The sequence below is a fragment of the Heptranchias perlo genome, chromosome 6 (genome assembly GCF_035084215.1).
Source record: "Heptranchias perlo isolate sHepPer1 chromosome 6, sHepPer1.hap1, whole genome shotgun sequence".
NCBI lineage: Eukaryota > Metazoa > Chordata > Chondrichthyes > Hexanchiformes > Hexanchidae > Heptranchias > Heptranchias perlo.
In genome coordinates, this window is record NC_090330.1 from 27,136,654 (window position 1) to 27,161,679 (window position 25,026).

Genomic DNA, 25,026 nt, shown 5'->3' on the forward strand with positions numbered 1-25,026 from the left:
ACCAAAGTCCCTCATCCCTAGAATCATTCTAGTAAATCTCTTCTGCACCCTCTCTAAGGCTTTCACATCTTTCCTAAAGTGCGGTGCCCAGAACTGGATACAATACTCCAGTTGTGGCTGAACCAGTGTTTTATCATGACTTCCTTACTTTTATGCTCTATGCCTCTATTTATAAAGCCCAGGATCCCGTATGCTTTTTTAACCACTTTCTCAACCTGTCCTACCACTTTCAACGATTTGTACACATATGCCCCCAGATCACTCTGTTCCTGTACCGTTTTAAGAATTGTGCCCTCTAGTTTATATTGCCTTTCCTCGTTCTTCCTACCAAAATGTATCACTTTGCATTTTTCTGTGTTAAATTTCATCTGCCACGTGTCCGCCCATGCCACCAGCCTGTCTATATCCTCTTGAAGTCTATCACTATCCTCCTCACTGTTTACTACCCTTCCAAGTTTCGTGTCATCTGCAAACTTTGAAATTGTGCCCTGTACACCCAAGTCCAAGTCATTAATATATATCAAGAAAAGCAGAGGTCCCAGCACCGACCCCTGGGGAACCTCCCTCCAGTCTGAAAAACAACCGTTCACCACTACTCTGTTTCCTGTCACTTAGCCAATTCTGTATCCATGTTGCTACTGCCCCCTTTATTCCATGGGCCACAATCTTGATGACAAGCCTACCACGTGATATTTTATCAAACACCTTTTGAAAGTCCATATACACCACATCAACTGCATTGCCCTCATCTAACCTCTCTGTTACCTCATCAAAAAGCTCTATCAGGTTAGTTAAATACGATTTGCCTTTAACAAATCCATACTGGCTTTCCCTAATCAATCCACACTCGTCCAAGTGACTGTTAATTCTGTCCTGGATTATCGTTTCTAAAATTTTCCCCACCACCGAGGTTAAACTGACTGGCCTATAGTTGCTGGGTTTATCCTTACACCCTTTCTTGAACAAGGATGTAATATTTGCAATTCTCCAATCCTCTGGCACCACCCCCGCATCTAAGGATGTTTGGAAGATTATGGCCAGTACCTCCGCAATTTCCACCCTTACTTCTCTCAGCATCCTAGGGAGCATCCCATCCGGACCTGGTGATTTATCTACTTTAAGTACAGCTAGCCTTCCTAGTACCTACTCTATCAATTTTTAGCCCATCCAGTATCGCAACTACATCTTCCTTTACTGAGACTCTGGCAGCATTTTCTTCCTTGGTAAAGACAGATGCAAAGTACTCATTTAGTACCTTGGCCATGCTCTCTGACTCCATGAGTAGATCTCCTTTATGATCCCTAATCGGCCCCAGCCCCCCTCTTACTATTTACCCGTTTACTATTTATATGCCTGTAGAAGACTTTTGGACTTTTATGATGGCTGCCAGTCTATTCTCATACTCTCTCTTTGCCCCTCTTACTTCCTTTTTCACTTCCCCTCTGAACATTCTATATTCAGCCTGGTTCTCACTTGTATTATCAACCTGACATCTGTCATATGCCCCTTTTTTCCCACTTCATCTTACACTCAATCTCTTTTGTCATCCAGGGAGCTGGATGACAAAAGAGCTTAATTGGCCTACCTTTCTGCCTTGTGGGAACGTACCTAGACTGTATCCAATCCATCTCCTCTTTAAAGGCCGACCACTGTTCAATTACAGTTTTGCCTGCCAATCTTTGATTCCAAATTTACCCGGGCCAGATCTATTCTCATTCCACTGAAATTGGCCCTCCTCCAATTAAGTATTTTTACTTTAGAGTGCTCCGTGTCCTTTTCCAAACCTTATGATACTAAGACCACTATCACTCTAACTATTTCACTCATGTCTCTAAAATGAATGGAGTCAACAACCATGCCACATACAAGCAGGTGTATGACTTTATCATGTCATAAGGTGCACAGTGAAACCAATTTAACCAATTGCCTGTTCAACTCCCTCCCTGCCTGCCTCAGGGGGTAGTGTTGTACATAGATTTAAATGTGAATGGCCAAGTGTGTTCCAAGTTCCTTTAGTGCTCAGAGAACAGGCATACCTGAGTTTTGGAAACCAGCTACGGGCTAGCATAATGTTGCCAGCACAACTGAGACGCTGTTGTTTAATGACCTTACTTATGCTGACACCCATACTATTATTACAGCATGAGTCAATAAATGTTGCTCTTTTCTTTTAATTTGCAATAATTATGTTTTAGTATTGTGAATATACCCATTGATCTGCATCCATTGTGTATGCTGTTCACTGGCAGAATGCCAAGTATATTTGGAATTTTGTCAATTAAATAAATCAACAGGGAGAAAAAGTGGGCGGCTGAGACACCTAGCACCACCATCACAAGATGAAACTGCCTCCTGAGGTGGACCTCTTTGCCACCAAAGGCACTAATGCTGCATTGCTTATATTGAAAGGCTGCGGGTGTATTTGGGACTGTACTATAAATGCAGCATCACACTCTCATACAATGACCTCACCTGGTCATCTCCATACAGAATCATGCAGTCATCTTCACCTGTGGAACTGCAGAATAAAAGAAATTAAATTAAAGCCATAACATGATAATCTCTTGTCACCCTTCACAGATATTTGGACTATTTTGCAACAAGAGAGACCTTTGAATGTTATTTCAGTTCAATAACACTGCCAGCCCTGAGGGCTTCTGCTGCATCCATTTTTTAATGTGGAAACATCGTGAAATATTCATGTGTTACATTACTGTGTGTTAATTTTATGAGCTCTAGTATAGTATTCAAGGCAGAATCCGGAATAATTAAAGAAACAGTTTAACGCTATGATTGGTTGAGGTGGGGGGAGGGGCGCGCAGGGGGAGCTGTAGGTTTGTTTCAGGATGGGCCTAATGGCCTTCCTCACTGATTTTAATCTTGTACAACTGTACCAATATGTAAACCAGTATATGATTGCGATATTTTAAAAAAGATTCAAATATATCATGCACTAAGGAGGACCTCATGAGTTGGTATTTCTTACCAGTAGTCAAGCTGCAGTGGTCCAGTCTCTAAACCAGTGATTTGACAATACGGCTCAAAGGTAGACAGCTCATAAATCTGAATTTCTCCATCTCTGAATTCAAAAAGTTAAAGCATTACAAAATATTATCTTGAAATGCCTCAGGTCTCTTCACTTAATTCATTACATGTACCATTAAAAATAAATTTGTCAGAAAGAACCCATACCGAGTACTTAGGATGAACTTGTTATATTGAGACATGATGGTGAAGTCAGTTATCCATTTTGGCTCTCGGTTAGCGGGCCTCTCCTAAAAAGTAAAACTAGTGGAGTTATCATCAATCTTGCCAGCTGCTATTGGGCTACTTTTACTTTAATAAACACAATAAAACTGCACACATGGGGACCACGCAGTGACATGGTGTGTGATCATTTGTGATTGACTGTCACCTCAACCCAGATCCAATGTACAGAAGTTGAGATTTATTCCCAATTTTCTCCTTATTTTTTTTCCATCCTTTTGTCAAAGTAGAGACTTATGATGTGGTATAGTTATATTGGCACCTACTGACCCTTGGGTATCTCACCTAAATTGCCAAATTTCTTCATGTGTAGCTTAGTGCCTCATCATACAGTGCATTTACCCAATGAGCCATCACAGTTAGCCTAATGTTGAGCATTTTTACTGAATATTTAACTTGTATGGGTGTCTCAACGGACTATGGAGTTGATTCAGTGAATAGCTGAACCACAAAGACCCCGAGTTTCCCAGGTTTAATCTACAATAGAAAGGGAAGATAAGCCAAGCTTCTTTATCCTGCTCACTATCCTGCGTGAATGTGTATACATGTCGGGTAGGACTGGGTTCAGTAGTGATGCTTCCAGCAGTCAAATACCCTGAAAGTCCAGAACCTGGATTTTAACTGTGGGCGGGATATGACACTGGCAAATTAATTTTCCGCCCACTGATATGTGGCAAGTAACATTCGCACCAGACAAGTGCCAGGCAATGACCATCTCCAACAAGAGAGAGTCTAACCACCTCCCCTTGACGATCAACAGCATTACCATCGCCGAATCCCCCCACAATCAACATTCTGGAGGTCACCATTGACCAGAAACTTAACTGGACCAGCTACATAAATACTGTGGCTGTAGGGGCAGGTCAGAGGCCGGGTATTCTGTAGCGAGTGACTCACCTCCTGACTCCCCAAAGCCTTCCCACCATCGACAAGTCTCAAGTCAGGAGTGTGATGGAATACTCTCCACTTGCCTGGATGAGTACAGCTCCAACAACACTCAAGAAGCTCAACACCATCCAGGACAAAGCAGCCCGCTCAATTTGCCCCCCCATCCACCACCTTAACCATTCACTCCCTCCACCACCAGTGCACCGTGGTTGCAGTGTGTACCATCCACAAGATGCACTGCAGCAACTCGCCAAGGCTTCTTCAACAGCACCTCCCAAACCCACGACCTCTACCACCTAGAAGGACAAGGGCAGCAGGCACATGGGAACACCACCACCTGCACGTTCCCCTCCAAGTCACACACCGTCCTGACTTGGAAATATATCGCCGTTCCTTCATAGTCGCTGGGTCAAAATCCTGGAACTCCCTTCCTAACAGCACTGTGGGAGACCCTTCACCACACGGATTGCACCGCCACCTTCTCAAGGGCAATTAGGGATGGGCGATAAATGTTGGCCTCGCCAGCGAAGCCCACACCCCATGAATGAATTAAAAAAAAGAAAATTCCGGCGGAAACCGGATGTGTGCACAGTTAAAATCACCCAGTTTACTTACCCCGTCTGAACGCCCTGGGAGTCGACCATTCCCAATTTTAACCTGTTCCGCTGAGCAGTTGGCAAGGACATCCGCCCAAAGCTGGTGGGTCCTTTTTTAATATATGCAGATCAGGTCCTGGTGATGTCATCGGGACCCGCCTGTAATTCTAACTGGACAGCCTGAGCAGGAAGCCGCAGTGGCTTTCCCGCCAAGTGAAGACAGTGGGGAAGAGGATTGGAGCCAGAAGAGGCCCAAACAGGTAACTTTGCATTACTTTCCTTGTGGGCCCCGGAGGAGCGGGAGTCCTCCTCCGCGGCCCCACTAAGAAAGTTTAGACCTTCCCGATCACAAGGCCCTCCTGAAACCCCCCCCCCCACCCCGCCACCCAGGTCCCACAAGGAAATCTAGGTGTCTCCTGTCGCACACTTGCCCCTCTCTTCACAATCGTGAGACCCCCGTGATTCGGCAGCCAATCTTGTCATCTACCTAGTGTTGGTGGGTGACCTCGGGAATATACAATTTTCCACCACTTCTTAAAGGTCTGGCAAACTAAAGGATCAATTGTGGGTTTGGAATTTGTCCGCCAATATCCTTCAAACAGTCTTGGGAAATGCCTAAGCAATCGTAACAGCAACAGGGCGCTACAGTTTGAGGAGGAGGCTATAGAAAACATCCTGCAGCACAGCAGAGATGTCCTGTTTCTTCACAGAGGGGTCGATTTTGAATTACGGGATCAAACAGCGGAGTCCCGTTGGCAAAAGAATTCGCCACAATTATGAGGCTCCAGCCTCATTTAAATTTTGCAGGCAAGCCGCGGGGTGCCAAACAAGTGTCCTGATGTAGAGCATGGATTAAGGCCTGAAGATCAGGCCGGGACGGCTGCCAGTGAGGGATTCCCACTGGGACATCCATTCTGTGGAGTAAACTAACCCCGTAACTGTCTTTTGGCCCACACAGTTGAGCAGAAGTCAAAGAAGTGCGGAGAATCACTCACTAATACTTGGAAAAAGCCCTCAATTTGAACTGCAGCTGTAAGTTGCTGGTTGGATCCTTTTTTGTGCATTACACCCAAGAAGTGGCGCACACAGAGTATAACTGAACCAAAATCAACCCCAAATGTTGTAAGTAGAAATTGCATGCATATTTTTAAAATTATATTAACGACACACTGGTCAAACGGTTCTATTTGCAATCTCCTTGCACGAGTTTAGTGGTTGGGAAATGTTATTTATTCTTGTGCATTATTACAAATATACGTACAAAGAGTCTCCTTCCTCGTCGTAGCTTTAGCTGGGCTGACCAGAAGGAAATGGTCCCATGCTCTCGCATCATGATTAAGGTATTATCAGGTGCGGAGTAAATGCGCAGGATCGGCTCTGCATGAGAAAGCTCCCTGATTGTCGCTGGAAGGGAGAAGGAGATATGTTTTGATCGTGCATAGGACTCTTCAATCTCCTTGTACTTTAGTTGCATGTACGTACAGAATTCATCCTGTCAAACAAAAGGAAAGAGGAATTATTGAGGGACAAAGAAAGGGAGAAACAGATGAGAGATAGTAAAATAGATGAAAAAGAAAGTATGGGATCAGAGAGAGAAAGATTGAGAAATATATTGGAAAGAAGATACTTTATCGATGAGAGAGAATCTGGTTCGATTTGGACACCGCGTGGCTACTGTATTGTATTTTCCACTGGCCATCTATTTTCTGATGATCAGGAACCAACAATGAATAAATACTGTCTTATCGATTCCATATTTTATGGGAATTGTGATAAAAAGTCATAAAAGATCCATGAAACTAAAATCCAATTTTTTTTTCTTAGCCTGTGGTATACTCACTGCCTGACCTGCCCCACCATGACGTGATTGCTGCTGGCTGCTCCTTCTCCAACCACTACTTGGCAGCATGGAGCCTGCCATGTATGCTGGATGAACACTGACCAAGGTTGCAGTGGTGTCAAAGAGGTGGTAGGAAGTCCTAACTCGCTGAAACACTATCACTGGGAAGAGAATCCCAGTCCACTGGCACCAGGTAAGTCAGTAAAAATGACCGAAATGAAAAAGCAATGACTAAGCTCCCTGATGGTTGTGCTACGGCACAGTACTTGGACATATAAAACCAAAAAAAATCCCACAGGTTTCATCCCCGGACTGTGCTAAATTCAACAATCTCACCCAAGGCAGCAGGAAGGCTCTACAATCACCACTCAGTGGGGTAAATTTTTGCTTTCGCCACCTGGGTGATAATCTGACAAAGCGGATCAGTCTCCGGTGTGAACCCACCCAATTTTCAGTCCACTGAGATCAATGAATTGGGCTGGTTCTATAACGGGCGGGCGATCTGCTCCCCCAGCTTACCATCCAGGTGGTGAAGGTGGAAATGATCCCTGTTGTACTCTGGCTAGGCAGGAAAGAAAAACTGTTTGGAGATCATGCTCCTCTGTGATCACTATTCAGTGGCCCTGCCAGAAGTACGTGCGTGGGATATCAAGTGAGTTCAGAACCAAGCTCAGGTGTGAAGCTTCTTATGCTTGAACAGACTGCTGACATCGACTGTTCAGATTCAGAGGTAAAGAATGGTCACTTGGATAAAACACCAGAGGCCATGGAGAAGAAAAATCAGAAGGATAACTGGAGGGGAATGAAGGGACCATCGCCATCTTGAATAAATGTTTGGAAAACTGTTTTTGATTAGCAAACGCAGTGACATAAGTAACATTAAAATACTTGTATGTGACATTATGATGGTGAAAATAATGCATTTTTTTCTCTTTCCTCAAACAAAAACGCTATGTAATCAGAAACCCAACACCAGGCCTGTATGGCTCTGTACCAACTGTTCATTTATCCATCAAACCATTTGTGGAGCTACATAAAGACATTTGAAAGAAAATTGGAAAATTGGAACAGATAACAGCATTTATATTGTGACTGTAAAATAAACAGCACCTTACATACTGGGAACTTTAACACTGTTGAAGAGTCAGATCTGTATAACTAACTTCCCAACTAACTTACTTGTGTCTCTCTAAATTAGTTTCTTTCTGTATAGTTTTTTTAAAAGATTGTTCAGTTAGGGCTTGACATTTTGCACAGTGTAATATCTAGAGTGTGACAACAGGACTATGATGGATGCACACTAGACACAAGAGCCCTGGAAATCTATAGGGATGGCATCCTGGTGTAATTGCCAGGATGTGCCCAATGGGCTTTCCGAGGCCAAGGGGAGGTTCCCTAATTTGAATAACCCAAGCAAGTACCCATGCTACAAGGGGCGCTTCTGGGGGGCCTACCGATCATGCCCTTTCTGACGCACGTGACCTTGTTTGGGGTGAGCAGAGAACTGGCAGGGAGCACCTGGACTATCTGGGTCCTGGCCAAATTTCTAGCTTCCATTGCACTCCTGCCAGATTTATGTCTGGGTGTGTGCCGGAAAGGCTGGATTTTTGGCCCAGAGACTTCTATATTTTAAATTACTGCTACCTAGAGAACAAAGATCAGAGGCAGAAACACTGGCAGCAAATCAATTTGTTGCATTTAAATATACATCCTGATGACTTATTTGCTCCTGTGTCACAGTCTTTAGTGCATATGCAAGTGACAAAGCTTAGAGTTAGAGAATGCAATCAATTATCCCCGAACAATTTCCAGATTGAAAGCATTTACAAAAGGAGCTTTTTGGGTCAAAATCACACTGTACAATATTAGTAACAAATATTAATACGTTTGTAAGAATTTCTCTGCCCACGATTTTAACCAAGATAATAACCCACTTATAAATAAAAAATGGTTACTGATATTGCACAGCACAACCTCTGCACGACTTGCTATTATTATTCAGCTTCATGCTTTACAGAAGGGTAACAGTAAGCAATGATGGCCTTGGGAAAGACAGCAGCACTGATGAAAGAAGCAGCCTCATTATAATGGTCTGGACCTGAGGGATGAGAACATAAGATACTGCAGCGTGTACTGATTAAATTAGCTACAAAACGCACCTTAAAGGGAGAACCATACGATGAAGACATTTTTTAAAATCATCCAGTTGCACAGAATTATGAACTTTTGTTTTGTATTAGTTATCATCAATTTTTTTTAAATATCAACCTTTTCTCTTAATTTGTTTCATGTACTGCCCCTTTTCCTGAATGTTTTTCTAATTTACAGCTTAATGATGTTTTTCCCTGATGTGAATCCAACCAGGTTCGGAATACGGGGGCAGGGAAAGGGGAAGAGTTACAGACTTGGTAGGGTTAAGCAACAAATACTGATGGCACAACTGGGCAAACTGACTTAGAAAAGTTACTATGTCCCATAGTGGAAGGAGCTGATTCATCTCATGAAATACAGTCATTAACTTGGAATATTTTGGTGATCATGCAATTTTAACTGTGTATGTTATTTTATGATGTGGAGATGCCGGTGATGGACTGGGGTTGACAATTGTAAACAATTTTACAACACCAAGTTATAGTCCAGCAATTTTATTTTAAATTCACAAGCTTTCGGAGGCTTCCTCCTTCGTCAGGTGAACGATGTGTTATTTTAGTTCTCTCTCAGAGTTGGCTTCAGTGATATTTTAATTTTAGTTCTCTCTCAGAGTTGGCTTCAGTGATACTTCGCAAAGCTGTTGCTTTGATGATGACGTCATCAAATATTCTTTTCAGAAATGAGCAAAAGTATATTAAAATTAACCATTATGCTTTTTAACTTTGACTTTAAAAATGGTTATTGAGGGAATATCTTCAAAGCCTTTCACTCCTGTGAGGGACTGGAATACTTAAGTTCCCAGTATACAAGATCAGTTTAAGCATTTCAAAACAGCAGTGAGTACGTGACCAAATAACCAAATTCTGCAGTCATGACATTGAACATACCCATTCAACCTGACCATTTGCAGAATAATCAATCTTTCTGAAGAGTTCTCTTATTTGGTCATCATGCTAGAATGAAGAAAAGAACAGTGAAATGAGTTAAACTAGAAACTGTAAACAGTACTGACATTATCTTCAATCGAGGTCAAAAATAAAGTAAAAAGAACATAAGAAACACCAAGAAGAAAGCTTTTTCAGTCCTTCGAAGGTCAGCTCTTAGTGTGGAAATGCATGAAGAGATACTTGAGCATATTAATGTAGAAATGCATGAAGGGATATTTGACCATATTAACTCTTTATTAACTCACATAATAGGGCAGCTACAGCACACACAGAGAAGCACAATTGTGTAATTACGTTTAAGCCTTGGTATGTTGATAATTAAGTTAGCTGAGCAGGTGCTTAGTACTGTCTGGCCCCCCTAGCAGATAAGGGTATTGCTGACTACAAAAATATAATGAGAATACAGTTTCTTGAAAGGCCATGTGGCCTTGAGACTGACTTCAGCCCTACTGATAACCAGGACAGAAATGTGGGGAGGATGAGAATGCTCAGGCCTACGTGCCAAAGTAATAAAGGGCTATGGACGTTCGGGGGGGCAGGCTCACTACTTGATTGACCAACTACCTGAGCCAATAATGTACGTGTACGCCCATATTCTATGACAGGTGGGCGTTGTTACTGAACTGTATAAACGTGAGCTGTTTCTTGAACTCAGCGAAGACGTAGCCTCAACCATTGTTTGAGGCACTCTTCCACTTGTACAAGTTTCTTAATAAATTCTCGCTTGTCTGAATTAAGTGTTTGGGTGTTAATGCATTGTATAGAATAAGTAATATTAAGTTTAAGTTTTCGACATTAGTTCCCCTCCCATTATACCATACAGCTGCATTCTAAACGCCCCGAACATTTTTGTCTACTATCCTCCCTGGTTGATTACTCCAAATATTTATCACTCCGAGTAAAGATCTTCTTTATATCTGGTATAAATTTACTTTGTAATGAGCTCTCTTCTTAACTGTCTTCTTTCCAGACTGTGGAGCTTAAGCTTCTCAGATCTTTCCTCGAATATCATCCCTATTACATTTGGATCACTCTTGCTGCTCTTCTTTGTACCCTCTCAAATGCTAGTATATGTTTTTATGGCATGATGACCAGGACTGAACAGAATATTCTAAGTGTAGTCTAACCAGTGTATTGTAAAGCCATGGCGTAACGTGAAGATTTGGACTGTTCAGACTATATATTCCAGCATTCTATTGGCTTTTTTTAAATCACTTTACGGGATTGTCTAGACATTGAGAGGAACAAGTCCACTATCACTAATATTCTGTAGACCTCAGTGTGTTTCACCTGGCAAGACTGTCTCACAGGAGCATGATTCCCTCCCATTGCCTTAGTTTTTCTGATGCATTAGTATGTTATTCAGTGTCTAAGTAATGAGAAATATTAAAATAAAGGAAAGTAATTTTTGTTATGTGTACATCTTCACTTAGAATTAGTGGGGTGACATGGTAAGGGGGCAGATTGGTAGCTCAACACAAAGTGCTATCAAGCAGTCAGCTGTGGGTTTGTGCTTTGCATTCAACCAGTCTGTGATTCCCCACATATTGAGTTCCCAATTTTGTCTCTGCTTTCAGTGGATTCAGCTGTGCAAAGATCAGCCTCTTGCCCCTGTGGAGGTCAGGAAAATCTGGGCCTTGTTCCCACCCATTTTCTAGCGCAACTAGTTTACCACATATGGATATTTTGCTCAGAAAGGTACAAAAAGGTGGCAAATCGGATTTGACCTGGGAAGTTTGAGTATAAGATCTGAATATTCGATAGACCTCATTTCCATGGCTAACCTATCTTGATACCTTAGTTGGAAGTACTTTACCTAATTTGAAAGATTAAACTTTGAATAAGTGAAACTTTCCTTGTACGCATATTGTCTTACCATCATCGAATGAACTCATCAGATGCTCACGTCCAATAATCTAGGCACTTTGCAATTACATTATAACTAATGAACACAAATCATAGAATCATAGGCAAGGTTACAGCACGGAAGGAAACCATTCGGCCCATCGAGTCCACGCCGGCTCTGTGCAAGAGTCCCACTCCCCCGCCCTATCCACGTAGCCCTGCAAATTTTTTCCTTTCAAGTACTTATCCAGTTCCCTTTTGGAAGCCATAATTGAATCTGCCTCCACCACCCACCTGGCAGTCACGGGATCACTGCTAATAGGAAATGACCATACCAGGAACCATGAGGGATGATTTCCTCAGTTTATTTAAAATGTTAATAATGCAAATTATCAATGTCAAAATAGTGAACCACAACCAAGACAGCAGGTATACGATGTTTTATTGTGAGAAAATAATCATTTGAATTCATTCCTGTGGGCAATGGGCAACTGACCAATCACACTGCATCTGTTACACGCATTTAATGCTTGGGAAGCAGTTAATGAGGCACTTAAGTGGCAGCAAAAGTGAAAAGATTGCCAATCTAAATAGTCATAGCGTAAACCCATACATCAAAATACTGCACCAGGATATGAAGCACATTTTTCTCCCATGAGGTTCTGCAGGTGCCTATTGCCTTCTGTCAGTGCTGCAGATCCATGTGGCAATTCCAGAGGTTAAGTTATACACAGTGTTTTGTGTGTAACAGAACCACAGAATTAGCGAGGGAGACACACACATGGGGACGCAAAGCTACAGAGAAATAGACACATATATTAGAAACATGCAAGCATAGCAAACAAGCATATGCACAAACACGCACATTACTTAAAAGCAATTCATCACCTTTGTGCATCAATTATGGAATTAGCTGGGGTTGTTCTCCTTAGAGCAGGGAAGGTTAGGACGGTTGTGAAGATTTACTAGAATAGTTCCAGGGATGAGGGACTTCAGTTAAGTGGATAGATTGGAGAAGCTGATGTTATTCTCCTTGGAATAAAGAAGGTTGAGAGGAGATTTAATAGAGGTATTCAAAATCATGAAGGATCTAGACAGAGTAGATAGAGAGAAACTGTTCCCATTGGTGGAAGGGTCAAGAACCAGGAGACACAGATTTAAGGTGATAGGCAAAAGAACTGAAGGTGACATGAGGAAAAACTTTTTCACACAGCAAGTGGTTAGGATCTGGAATGCACTGCCCCAGGGGTAGTGGAGGCAGATTCATTCATGGCTTTCAAAAGGGAACTGGATAAGTAAATGAATGGAAAAAAATTGCAGGGCTATGGGGAAAGGGCAGGGAGTGGGACTAGCTGGGTTGCTCTTGCATAGAGCCAGCACAGACCCGAAGGGCCGAATGGCCTCCTTCTGAGCTGTAACCTTTCTATGATTCTATGCCTTTTACACTGATTGTATCCCAGTTAATATTAGGGCAGTCCCCTACTGCCCTATTGTTTTTGCACTTCTCAGAAATTTGCCTACATATTTACTCTTATATGTCCCTCTGACTGCAGGTCTATAGTACATTCCCAGCAGTATGATTGCCCCTTTTTTGTTCTTTAGCTGAACCCATATGGCCTCATTTGATGATCCTTCTAACATATCATCCCTCCTCACAGCCGTAATTGTTTCTTTAACCAATATTGCCACCACCACCCTTCTTTTTTTTAATCCCCTTCTCTATCTCATCTGAAAACCCTGTAACCAGGAACATTGAGCTGCCATTCCTGCCCCTCTTTAAGTCATGTTTCAGTAATAGCTAAGACATCGTACTTCCACGTGTCTATCTGTGCCCTCAGCTCATCTGCCTTATTCACCAGACCCCTTGCATTGGAGTATATACCATTAAGCACTGCCAAACTCTTTTGTTGTCTATTTTCTAACCTTTGTTTCCTCTGCCTTCCAAACTCGCTTACTAATTTATCATCCATTTCCAGCTCTGTTTCTCTCCCTTTTGAATCCACACTCAGGTTCCCCACCCCCTGCCAAGCTAGTTTAAACCCTCCCCGATAGCACCAGCAAACCTCCCCGCGATGATATTGGTCCCGACTCTGTTGAGGTGCAACCCATCCGGCTTGTACAGGTCCCACCCGTGATTGTACGTTGAAGAATGTGATGGAGGAGAGGGAATTATTGAGCGGTGGGGAAGGGCGTGAAAGTAGTTTTGTCAAGATTTGTTGAGAGAGATGAAGAGTTGTAGTCAACCTTACTGCTCTTGAGGTCATTGAACCTCTGGCACTGATCCCGTCAGCCACCTCTGTCCAGGCCTGCTGGATAGCAACCCTGGGAATGCTCCTGTTGGTGCTGGGGAACAGTATCTCCCTCCTTGTCCTAACCTCCTCCACAAGGAACTTCAGGGAGGCATCCAAAAACCTGGGGGCAGCCCTGCAATGCATTACTGCCGAGATAATTGTCTTCACACTGTTCCAGTGAAATCTTCCAGAAGGGAATGCAACTTCGCTTTAAGAGGTGCATTCCCGCTTTAAATAGGTCTCGGGGCGCCCACCAGAAATTGCGCGGAGAAAATGGGCAGCCTGTCAATCATACTGAAATGAAGCCTGGGATTTTAATTGCTCCATCATTGGCAGCCGTGCCTTCAGCTGCCTAGGCCCTAAGCTCTGGAATTCCCTCCCTAAACCTCTCCATCTCTCTCTCCTCCTCTAAGACGCTCCTTAAAACCGACCTCTTTGACCAACTTGTCCTAGTATCGCCTTATGCGGCTCGGTGTCAAATTTTGTTTGGTAACGCTCCTGCAAAGTGCTTTGGGATGTTTTACTATGTTAAAGGCTCTATACAAATGCAAGTTGTTGTTGTTGAAATCATCTGGGCCTCACGCTGGCAATGTCATGGGGACTCACCACTTGCCCCGCCCATCATCTGCCCGATTCCTGACCTGAGTTAATGTCGGGCCTATTATATATTTGTAAAAAAAAATATCGTACAGAGAATGTGAAAGGGAGAGACTGGTGATTGCTGGCATATTGCCCATATTCTGCCTTATATAGAGCGCAGCAATACCAAGACGATGGAAAAGAAATGGGTTGTCTTGACATTATAGGCTGTAATTTCTGCTATGGGTGTAGTTTAGTGTGCTAACTGTACACAACTTTCTGTAACCAGCTCATTATAATAATTATTCTCAGATCCAGGTGCAACTTTTGACATGTGCAGGGACTGAAAAATTACAATTCAGGTGCAATTTAAATGAATGTGAACAATTAAAAGGGAAGTGGTAGAATAACGTGCCAAAAGTTCTTGCTGTTTATGGAAAGGCTCCATAATTTCAATCCATTGGCAGCCTCTGGAAAGGGATGAAGCGTTAAGAAGTGACAGGAAAATATGAAGTGAAAAGAAACCTAGTGGTGAGGTACAAAAGGAGTCTGCAGGCAAGTGACAGAACAGCTCAGCACCTGATCCCCTGTTTGATGGCTGGTGAAGTGGAGGTGGTGCTGCATGAGGTGTTTGCCAGGAGTGCAGCCTTGTTTACGCAGGCAGCAGCTGATCATTACTGTAATTGGCTGTGCCACGATAGCCGCAGGTGTCCTTGTAATAGATGGCAGAGTTCTGCATCTAGCTCTCTGTTGACTTGGAGCCTGTGAAGACACTTCCTTACAGGCGTTGCTAGGGCAAGCAGATATGGTTGGCGACATCTTGGCAGGCTACGTCGGCTGCTAATCAACGTGGAGTGCTTTTCATTCATGCGGAACCACTTAAAACACGAAATACTGTGATTTGGATGCTTCCGAAGAACCATCCATATCACTTGAAGGGGCCGGGTCGGCTGTCACAATCTCTTGGGAGCTGGATTCTCCACATGTGTTACTCCTCTGACAAAATAAGGTATGTGCACTTCTGTCTGTAGATGTACATGTGAGGATACTGAGGGTTCCCATAACCCTCCTGATAACCAGGAGTTACCTGGATCCTTTCCCGAGCATTGCCTTCAGCAGCCCAGGAGATCAGTGATTTAAATTTCCCGCCACATTACGCCCCCCCCCCCCACCCCCGCTCCGTGATGTCACCGTTGAAGAAGCCTCCGACTCGGTGATGTCACCCACAGAGAGCCGCAACCACGTGGAGTGCAGTCGGAAAGTGGAGAGTCGGGGGGGGCGTGGGGAAGAACAGGACTCTAAGATGGGGGACAGGATGAGACTCCGGGAATGGAGGGGTACTGGACTCCGAGATGGCGGGGGGTGGGGAAACTGGACTCCGAGATTGGGGGGGGGTGGGGGGACAGGACTCCTCATTCTTGGAGCTTGTTGCACAACAGCTGCTGGCACGAAACCACGAGCAAAAATAGTCAACTACAGGGAACCCGACCGTTATAAGGTAAATGCTACACCATTTGTAGAAGTCCTGTGATCAGGTGTCATGTGGTCAGTTGCCACATGATCAATCCTCTAGGAATGCCTCCAACCAGAGCAACCCTAGGCACAGAACACCTCTGCTGCAGCTTGATCTGCTGGGATCGCTCCATTGGTCCTCCTGCAACAGCAGAATAATTACCACAACATCCATTGGTAGAAAAAACATTTTTTTTAAAAAGCTGCACCAAGGTCGCCTGAAAATCTGTCACTCAATCTTCTTACTCGGCCCTTTAAATGATCTATATATAGTTGATCCCCTAGCAACCAGGGACACACATTTCATACAGGTGTGAAGATCATTCAGCAGCCTGTCTGCACAAATGTTAGGAAATAGCCTGGAGGATGAACTGATGTCATCTCCTCCCGCTTTTAATATTAGCCCAAAGATGTTTTTTTTCTCTCCCAGAAATGTGCACACGTCGCAAAGTAGATAGATATCTGGTTTAGCGGATCTCTGCCCAATTTTCCACTTAGATTTGTCCATTTATGCTTTTTAGCAAGTGCAAATGGTATAAAGTTAAATAATTGTTAACAAAACTTGGATCAAAGTGCTTAGGATATGCATGAGTAGAAAAACGGCAACACATGGTTGCTCAATAAAGTCTGTTACAGTAATTAATTTTACCCCATGGTTTCAGCCTCCCTTAGGCACCATAGCCAAGTACCTATGAAATGGAAAGCCTTTCATAGTTAAGGTTTACAACTACAGCTGTTATCCTGATTTGACCCTTATATTTGGATGGAAAACTTGCCATCAGGATGGATTCTCGGTGGAGATATTCAGGGATCATCCTCCTTCACAGAACACTGGCAGATACACTAAATAGCACAAGGGTAAGTTTCAACCCCACTTAATGGGAACAACAATGAGGCACTGAACCGGATGAATGCTCTGATCACTCAATGGAACACTTATTTGTATGCTTTATAGTTCTGGCTGATGTGGTGCTGCTTTGTGATGGGTTTCACATCCTTTCCTGTGAACGGTAGGTCTGAGTAGGAAATAATAACACAAATCTGCTTGGATCCACTCCATTTCTGGATGTAAATTGGGCAAATCAAAACAGAAAATTGGGTGGAGGTCTGTTACACCTGATCTGCACCTACTTTGCACTGTGCATGCATTTCCAGAGGCTGAAAATTCCCACCTGTTCCCTTCATTTCAATATCACAATTGTGGGAATGACATAATTTAGCCTTGCACACTATTTGTTGATGTTTATGCATGCAGGATGCTGAATGCTCTTCATGCCTATGTATAATGGGCATCCAGAGCTTCTAGGGGATCATTTAAAGGGCAAAGTGAGAAGATTCAGTGAGCAGCTTTCAGGCCATTCTACACCATTTCTCTCAAATGTTTTGTGTTTTTCTTCTGCTGCATCTTAGGTGTTCAGGAAACTTTGTGCCAACTGTTTTGATGCTGTCTTTTTTTGCTACTGCTCCATTAGTACCACAGTGTTGAAGGAAGAATTGATGATTACCACACAAGTGAGGCTGCCCCAGAATACCCTGTGCCTACCAAACATTACTCATACATCTGCATTTACAGGCAGAGATGCACATAGCTCACTTGGTCAGAGGATTAGTGCATGCAAGATGCTCCAATTTCCAAGGGAGGTCATGACAATAAACTCGATGGCATAAGTACAATATATGAATGCCTGACTAATCTTAACACTAGATGATTCCTTGGAAATACCCCAATCAAGTATTTCATGCATCAAGCACTGTTGCATGAAAGGTGTTCCATGGTGAGCAAAGCTACCTTCACCTCCTTCCAGGCATGCTGTAATGCTAATCTATGGCATTGTACTCTGGAATGGTCAACATTCACACCACCATCTCATGCAGCACCATCTCCACTTTACTAACCATCAAACAGGGGATCTGGGACGCTAAGCTGCTCTGTCACTTGCATGCTTACTCCATTGCTTGCCTGCACACTTAGTTTCCTTCTACTTCATCTTTGCCTATCATTTTTGACCCCTCTTCCTTTGGTAAAGGCTGTCTGTGGGTTGAAATATCTTTTGAGGCTTTCCAAATGCTGTAATAATTTTCAGCCTCTTATTTTGCCACTTCCTCTTAAGCGTCTGCAGCCTTTAAATTTCACCTGAATTGCAATTTTCCAGTCCCACCACTGGGCTCCCTCCCTGCACAAAGCTGTACCAGGGACTATGAATAATTATGCTAATGAACCGATAATAGAAAATTGCATACAATCAGGTGTGCTTTGCACTCATTTCCAACCATTTGGGACTAATCTGTATTCATAACAGAAAATCTATCCTAATAAATTTCAGAGCAAATCCTGACATTATATCCTAACTGGTGCTTAACCAAGGTCTTAATTAGCTTATGTTACTTTATCACATTTCCATTAAAGGTGCAGAGCACTTTTTGGATACCAAAAAAAAACTCAGAGCAGTACTATAAATTAGCAATTTACTTCAGAATTTCTTGTGTTATTAATAATTCCTCTCCAGTTGCCACAATTAGTCCTGAGAGGAAATTTCCTCCTCCTCCTCATTATAAAGAAATAGACTCCGGGCACAGAGAGAAAATAATGAGCACTAGAACTGCGTGTGTCCTGCCAGCTGCCAACACTTACTATTCCATGGAATCCCAGACACTTCTTCACTATTTTCGTGAATGCTTCCACATCCAAGGATTTTCTGCCGGCATTTTCAGACTCCTAAAAAAGACAGAGGCAAAGAAAGATTTATTTTTCACACATCAAGCCCTCATTTTCAGGTGAATTATACTGTGGATGCTCAGCAATTAGCTTGTTTTATTTCTGGACATGATTCTGTTCAGGTTATATTCACCGCCCATGAAATCCTTCACCGATAGAAATCCAGATTTTAATTGTTCAGACTGCTCTCCACACAGCATAAAGTAAAGCCCTGATTTTAACTCAGGGTACATTCGGGGCGGACAAGTTGAAGGACAGGTGGGAATCCCCCGTGGACAGCTGAACATGAGGCCATTTTAACTCTTGGGCCTTATTACAATATCGGGTGGGCTGCCCTCCCAACTGCCTGCAGAAATAGGCAGCCCAACCCCTGCCGTAGCAATTTCCATGCAACTCCTGATTGTACTTAAAGCGCAAATGCTCCTCTTTAAGCAAGGTTGCAGTACCAGCTCTCATTTGCTTTGTTCAAAGTGCTTATAAAGTGCTACAAACAGTTGAAGCTTTCTTGCAGCTAAGAATGAGCAGAAAGGCTGCCCCTCGATTTGTGAATGCCTCTCTGGAGGATTTAATTGAAGAAGTGAGTGGAAGGAGGGAGCAACTCCCCCACAAGCCACTTTGGTAGAAAATTAAACTTAAATGCCTGTCATGCAGACTCTGGGTTCCAGCGTAGGGATTTAGGTGTCTACCTTGAACAGAGTGATGTCCACCCTGGACAGATTGGTGGACTGAATAGACAGGGACTTTGAAGGAGCCACCCATCTTCAGTCTGCTCTCCTGCAGATCAGTGGAAGTGATGAGCTCCAATCCCATGGGACTGGCAGTGGCAAAATGGGAGCAGAATGTGCTGCCCCCATCCCCCAATACCCATCATGGTGCCATTAAGTCAACTGGGCCAGCAGATCGCCCAGCAGCAGCCTTGGTGCAGCAGTCTGCAGCCAGACCTTCACAGGCTCTAATACCCACAAGTCTCACACCTTACAGTGTTTGATGAAGTTACAATACCTAAAATGGGCAAATCAATGCAATAGTTGTATAATACATCTATCTTGCATATTGCCCGTCACACCACACATTATCTGTTGGACCACACATTGTCCAACACACAAAAAAATCCTGATTGGCCCAAATGACTAACATAAAACCAGTAAATAAAAAAAAAGTCTGATAAATTACAGGTAGGAAAAAGGTACAATCAATTACCAATCAACAAACACCAATGACCACAAAGTCAACCAAATAGTTCAAGGAAAAATTTCAAACTACTTTCAGTGGCCATTTTGGTTTCTCACCTATTCACAATTTCTGGTCTCCTTTGGCAGACAGGTACCCGAGATGTGCCTCTAGGATTGTGGGTGCTCGCCATTGATATTTAAGTTAACTGATCTGCCCCTGACCCTGCAAACTTTGGAAGCTTCAGCACTGGAGGTCACAAGCAGGCTCAACCTGGCATTTACACTGGGATACTGAGACCATGATATTTAGGAACCCTAATGATGTTTTGCTATTGGATTGACTACAGTCTAAGACCATCCAGATGAAAGAATGCTTCACTCCATGTCAATCTCTACAAAATTGGAGATGTGACCATAGGGCCATTCACAAGATTGTTTCGGTCTGTAATCTAGACCTCCGCATTTATATCAAGAACACAAGCGTTGCTGCAGCTGCACCTTAACATACTGTATCAATCGGAAAAATCCATCCAGAAGAACATCAGTAAAATGTCACACTATGCTTCTTCTGCTAGTGGAACTTTTTCCACATCTTCTTGTTGCTATGCACTCTGCCCCAGTTACATAGTTGTTTAAATGTCGCATTAACCATCACTTGCTAAACCAGGATTGTTGGAGATGAGTTAGGGTATGGGAAACCTGTTACCCATTCTCTACTCTCAGAAACCAAGGGGCAATTTTTCTTAACATTAAAATATACAAAAAAAACTTAAATGGAGATGAGAATAAGTTATGTGTAAGGATTCCTGGAAATCTGCAATTGGGAGTGTCAGAAAGCTAAAATGTAAATTCAAAGAAACTATAGTGGGAGAATATATTCATCTTCTACAGCCTGCTTCTCTATAATCAAAATCACTGGATCAATGTCACAGATGTTTCAATCAGATTCACTATTTCCAAACAACATTTTTAACATCCAGACTCTATCTAGCAATGCTCCTTTCTTCATTGTATTGTGCTTATATCCTCTATGCACTACTGTAAAGAAAGCTCACCTAATTCTTTTTAAAATATCTACCATTTAAAGTGGTTTATGGAATAACCAGTTTGTTCCACATATTTGGTTTATCTTAAAGGTACGGTTGTATAAATTATTTAGTTATTAATGTCTCCCTCAACTTATAGTTGTGTCTTTTTATGCTACACTTAACATCTAAAAATGACTTGTTGACAGCCATATTATTTTTTCCTCCCACAGTTTTAAACACTTGTATCATATTTCCACAACACTCTTTCCTTTCGTACGTGATGGTAACCACTGAGTGCAATTCAGAGCTAATAACAGGTTTTTAGAACTGGTGGCCGTCCTGATTGAGTTAAGTGTGGCGCTGTTTGTCTTTTTAGAAACAGTTTTCAAACAGGCGTCCCTGTGCAGCTCACCAGATTGAAGCCTCAAGATTGGACCAGGGAGGCCTCCACAACGGCAAGTTGTGGAAGGTGGGGGGTTGTGATCATGAAGGGTGAGGGCCCCGGGTTTGAAGCAGCGCAGATTATTTTTGTGTTATTTGAAATCACTTGGCACTTACCTTTGGCGTGTCTGCGGTTCCATCGCCTGTGGAATTGATTGGAATGTGTATGGTGCAGGCTTCGCCCACAAAAGTCAATCGAGGTCCTATTTATGTTACAGGACCCCTAGTTCCATATTAAAAGGGGCCTACTGCCTGAAACAGACAGGCATTTAGACCCCAACGGTAGGCCCCTTTCAAAATGGATTCGGCCGCATCGCTGATGGTAACGGGGAGATGAGGCTACAGACACCATTTTGAGGCCGTGTGACGGTGGTGAAAATCGACCCGAGAGTGTCTTGGTTAATCTATTTTCTGTACGTTGCTTCTGCAAAGCTGTCTTAATAACTTTTTAATGAGTTACTAACAAGTGATAGCACCTAGAAGATCTAATAAAATTTAATGGGGAATATTATATTTTAGTTTAATATGCTGTAATGATCATTATTACAGAAAATTCTTACTTTTCTTCATTATACCTTAATTAAGTGGTTGCTTATCTAATCACATGTTGCATCTTTCACTTAAATCTGATCATTTTTACTGGTATCTATGAGCATGCTGGATTTAAAAGGAGGCAAACTCACCTCAAAGGCAGCCTGGATGCTCTTCAGATGTTCCAGGGAGACTCGTTGTTCAATCTGTAAACAAAACAAAGAGTTGCTATGCGTGCGCAATAATTGCTGTTGCTTACTTACTAAAAATTAAATAGCGGGGGCAATTTGAGTGGACATGGGGCAGGCGATGCAATTACGCCATCCGCCCGATGTTCTCGGCGAGAGGCCCGAGCCATTCTGAGGGCCGGACAGGAACTCATTTCCATTTGATTGACGAACTGGAAGCCTGAACCAGCACTCTCAGGCGGCTCGACGATCAGGGTGGGTGGGAAATCCAGCGGCTCCACCTCAGAACTGAGCCAGACATAATAGGTTAAAGAGGGGGAGTCAATTGTGGTGGTGGGGGGGCAGGGAGAAACGGGTAGAGAAAAAAAAATCAATAAATCAGTAAAAAAAACAGGGACTTCCATGGTTTTCGATTGGCCTGCAGCGATCACTTTAAGGACAACTGATTAGGCCATTTTATGCCCAGCACCAAAGGGAGGAGTGTGGATGACACACGCTACATCCATTAGTACCACAAAATTGAGTTAGCGCTATATCTACGTCACAGAACCCAGATTTGCATATTACATGTAGACTCCCACCTGAAACAGACGTGTACCCGTGTAAACGCCTCAACGAAAATTCAGGCGGGTGGATCGGGAGTGGGAAGGGGACTAAATTCAACCCCCCATTTCCTCCCGGCAAAAATCATAAAATAGATACAGTGGGGCGGTTTTCATCAGTGTTTAGGTTATGTTCCTCTACAACATGAGCACACAAATAGTCCATTCCACATTAGCAGAATCTTACTCAGCATCATGATGAAATTCTCCAAGAAACTGGTTCTATTGCCTACTCATTTCTGTATCGCAAATATAAATGATCAGAAGTCCTTATGTGATCTTACTTTGGTCAAGGACTAAGAGGAAACAAAAGCAAAATACTGCGGATGCTGGATATCTGAAATAAAAACAGAAAATGTTGGAAATACTCAACAGGTCAGGCAGCATCTGTGGAGAAAGAAACCAAGTTAATGTTTCAGGTCGAGGACTAAGAGGAGGCATTCTCCAGTATGGGATACAACACGAACCCAATGGGATTTGGATTCAAGAATAGACTTCAGTTCTCCCGAGAGCATGTCACAAGGATTCCTTTAAATTTTCAAATTAAAGTACACACTTTGGTTAGCTACTAGAAATTACTTCTCCGACAGAAAAAGCAAAATAATTATTGAAAAGAAAACTTATCAGGAACAAATTATAAAAGTCTCTAGGTCACAGTGTCTGCAGTAAATTAAGCAGTAATTTTAAAAGATCTCTGCACAAACCAGGATTTCACCCACAGCTGTGGCCTTTTAAAGTATTAAAAAGTTACAAAAGTTACAAAGTCTTTTTGACTGCCACTATGGAACCATAGAATAAAACTTTAAGCACAGAAAGAGATCATTCAGCCCATTCTGTCTGTGCTGACTCTATGCTAGAACAATCCAGAACTAATCCACTGCAACATACTCACACCATAACCCTGCATCTGCCTCTGCTTCAAATATTTATCCAATTTTCCATTAAAACACGTAATGGTCTCTGCATCAACTACTCCTTGTGGTAAAGTATTCCTTGTTTCAGAAACCCTTTGTACAAAGAAATTTCTCCTAACCTCGCCTCATTCTCTGGGGTAGATTTTGACTTTGACGGATAGTGTAAAACGGTTGACAGTGAATCGGCATCCCATTTACATCACTCTCAATTTTTTTTTCATCGCAATCAATGGAAATAAAAATCGGGAGAGATGTAAAACAGGCTGCTGATTCGTTATCACCCATTTTATATTATTATTTTTTATTCGTTCATGGGATGTGGGCGTCGCTGGCGAGGCCAGCATTTATTGCCCATCCCTAATTGCCCTTGAGAAGATGGTGGTGAGCTGCCTTCTTGAACCGCTGCAGTCTGTGTGGTGAAGGTTCTCCCACAGTGCTGTTGGGTAGGGAGTTCCAGGATTTTGACCCAGCGACGATGAAGAAACGGCGATATATTTCCAAGTCGGGATGGTGTGTGACTTGGAGGGGAACATGCAGGTGGTGTTGTTCCCATGTACCTGCTGCCCTTGTCCTTCTAGGTGGTAGAGGCCGCGGGTTTGGGAGGTGCTGTCGAAGAAGTCTTGGCGAGTTGCTGCAGTGCATCCTGTGGATGGTGCACACTGCAGCCACAGTGCGCTGGTGATGAAGGGAGTGAATGTTTAGGGTGGTGGATGGAGTGCCAATCAAGCGGACTGCTTTGCCCTGGATGGTGCCGAGCTTCTTGAGTGTTGTTGGAGCTGCACTCAGCCAGGCAAGTGGAGAGTATTCCATCACACTCCTGACTTGTGCCTTGTAGATGGTGGAAAGGCTTTGGGGAGTCAGGTGGTGAGTCACTCGCCGCAGAATACCCAGCCTCTGACCTGCTCTTGTAGCCACATTATTTATATGGCTGGTCCAGTTACATTTCTGGTCAATGGTGACCCCCAAGACGTTGATGGTGGGGGATTCGGTGACGGTAATGCCGTATTGCACAAAGTCAAAATCTATCCCTTAGTGAGAATTTTAAATTGATAACCCTTAGTTACTGACTCACCAACCAGAGGGGATAGCCTTTCCCTATTCACTATCAAAACTTGTCAGGGGCAATATTGGATAATGCCCGAAAATGGGCGCTGGGATCACCGTGCGCGATTAACCCGCGCCCATTGATTGCGATACAGGCAGTGCATAACATTCCTGCTGCTTGATGATTTCAATGATTGCTTCGAGCAGTCAGCGCTACCTGCATTGTTAATTAGCTGCATGCATCAGCAGGGGGACCCCGATATCAGGAGTGGCTTCACTACTTAAAGGCAGCCTGCACCTCTTAAAGAGGAGGTAGACTGCGGCCGCAGGAAGTGCTGAAAGTCCATTGGGAAGTAAATCTGTGCTGGAATTTAGTGAAGAATGGCTATGCCTGGGAGAGAGTGTGCACCAAAGTTCTTGGACAATGCACGAGAGGCCTTGGTGGAAGAGGTGGACAGATGGAGGGCTATCCTA

The 25,026-nt window shown here is 43.2% G+C and overlaps 1 protein-coding gene across 4 annotated transcripts in view; it reads right to left on the reverse strand.

The window, feature by feature from the left end:
* The window catches only part of wdr95 (WD40 repeat domain 95), a 119,541-nt gene that overhangs the window by 66,161 nt on the left and 28,354 nt on the right, over positions 1–25,026 (reverse strand). For all 4 annotated transcript variants that reach the window (XM_067985976.1, XM_067985975.1, XM_067985973.1 and 1 more), the window contains 7 exons: positions 21,957–22,010; positions 18,549–18,632; positions 9,630–9,695; positions 6,013–6,243; positions 3,193–3,275; positions 2,987–3,079; positions 2,473–2,518 (listed from right to left, as the gene is read on the reverse strand). In XM_067985976.1, coding sequence (XP_067842077.1) covers positions 2,473–2,518; positions 2,987–3,079; positions 3,193–3,275; positions 6,013–6,243; positions 9,630–9,695; positions 18,549–18,632; positions 21,957–22,010 — 657 coding nt within the window. The remainder of the gene's footprint in view (positions 1–2,472; positions 2,519–2,986; positions 3,080–3,192; positions 3,276–6,012; positions 6,244–9,629; positions 9,696–18,548; positions 18,633–21,956; positions 22,011–25,026) is intronic.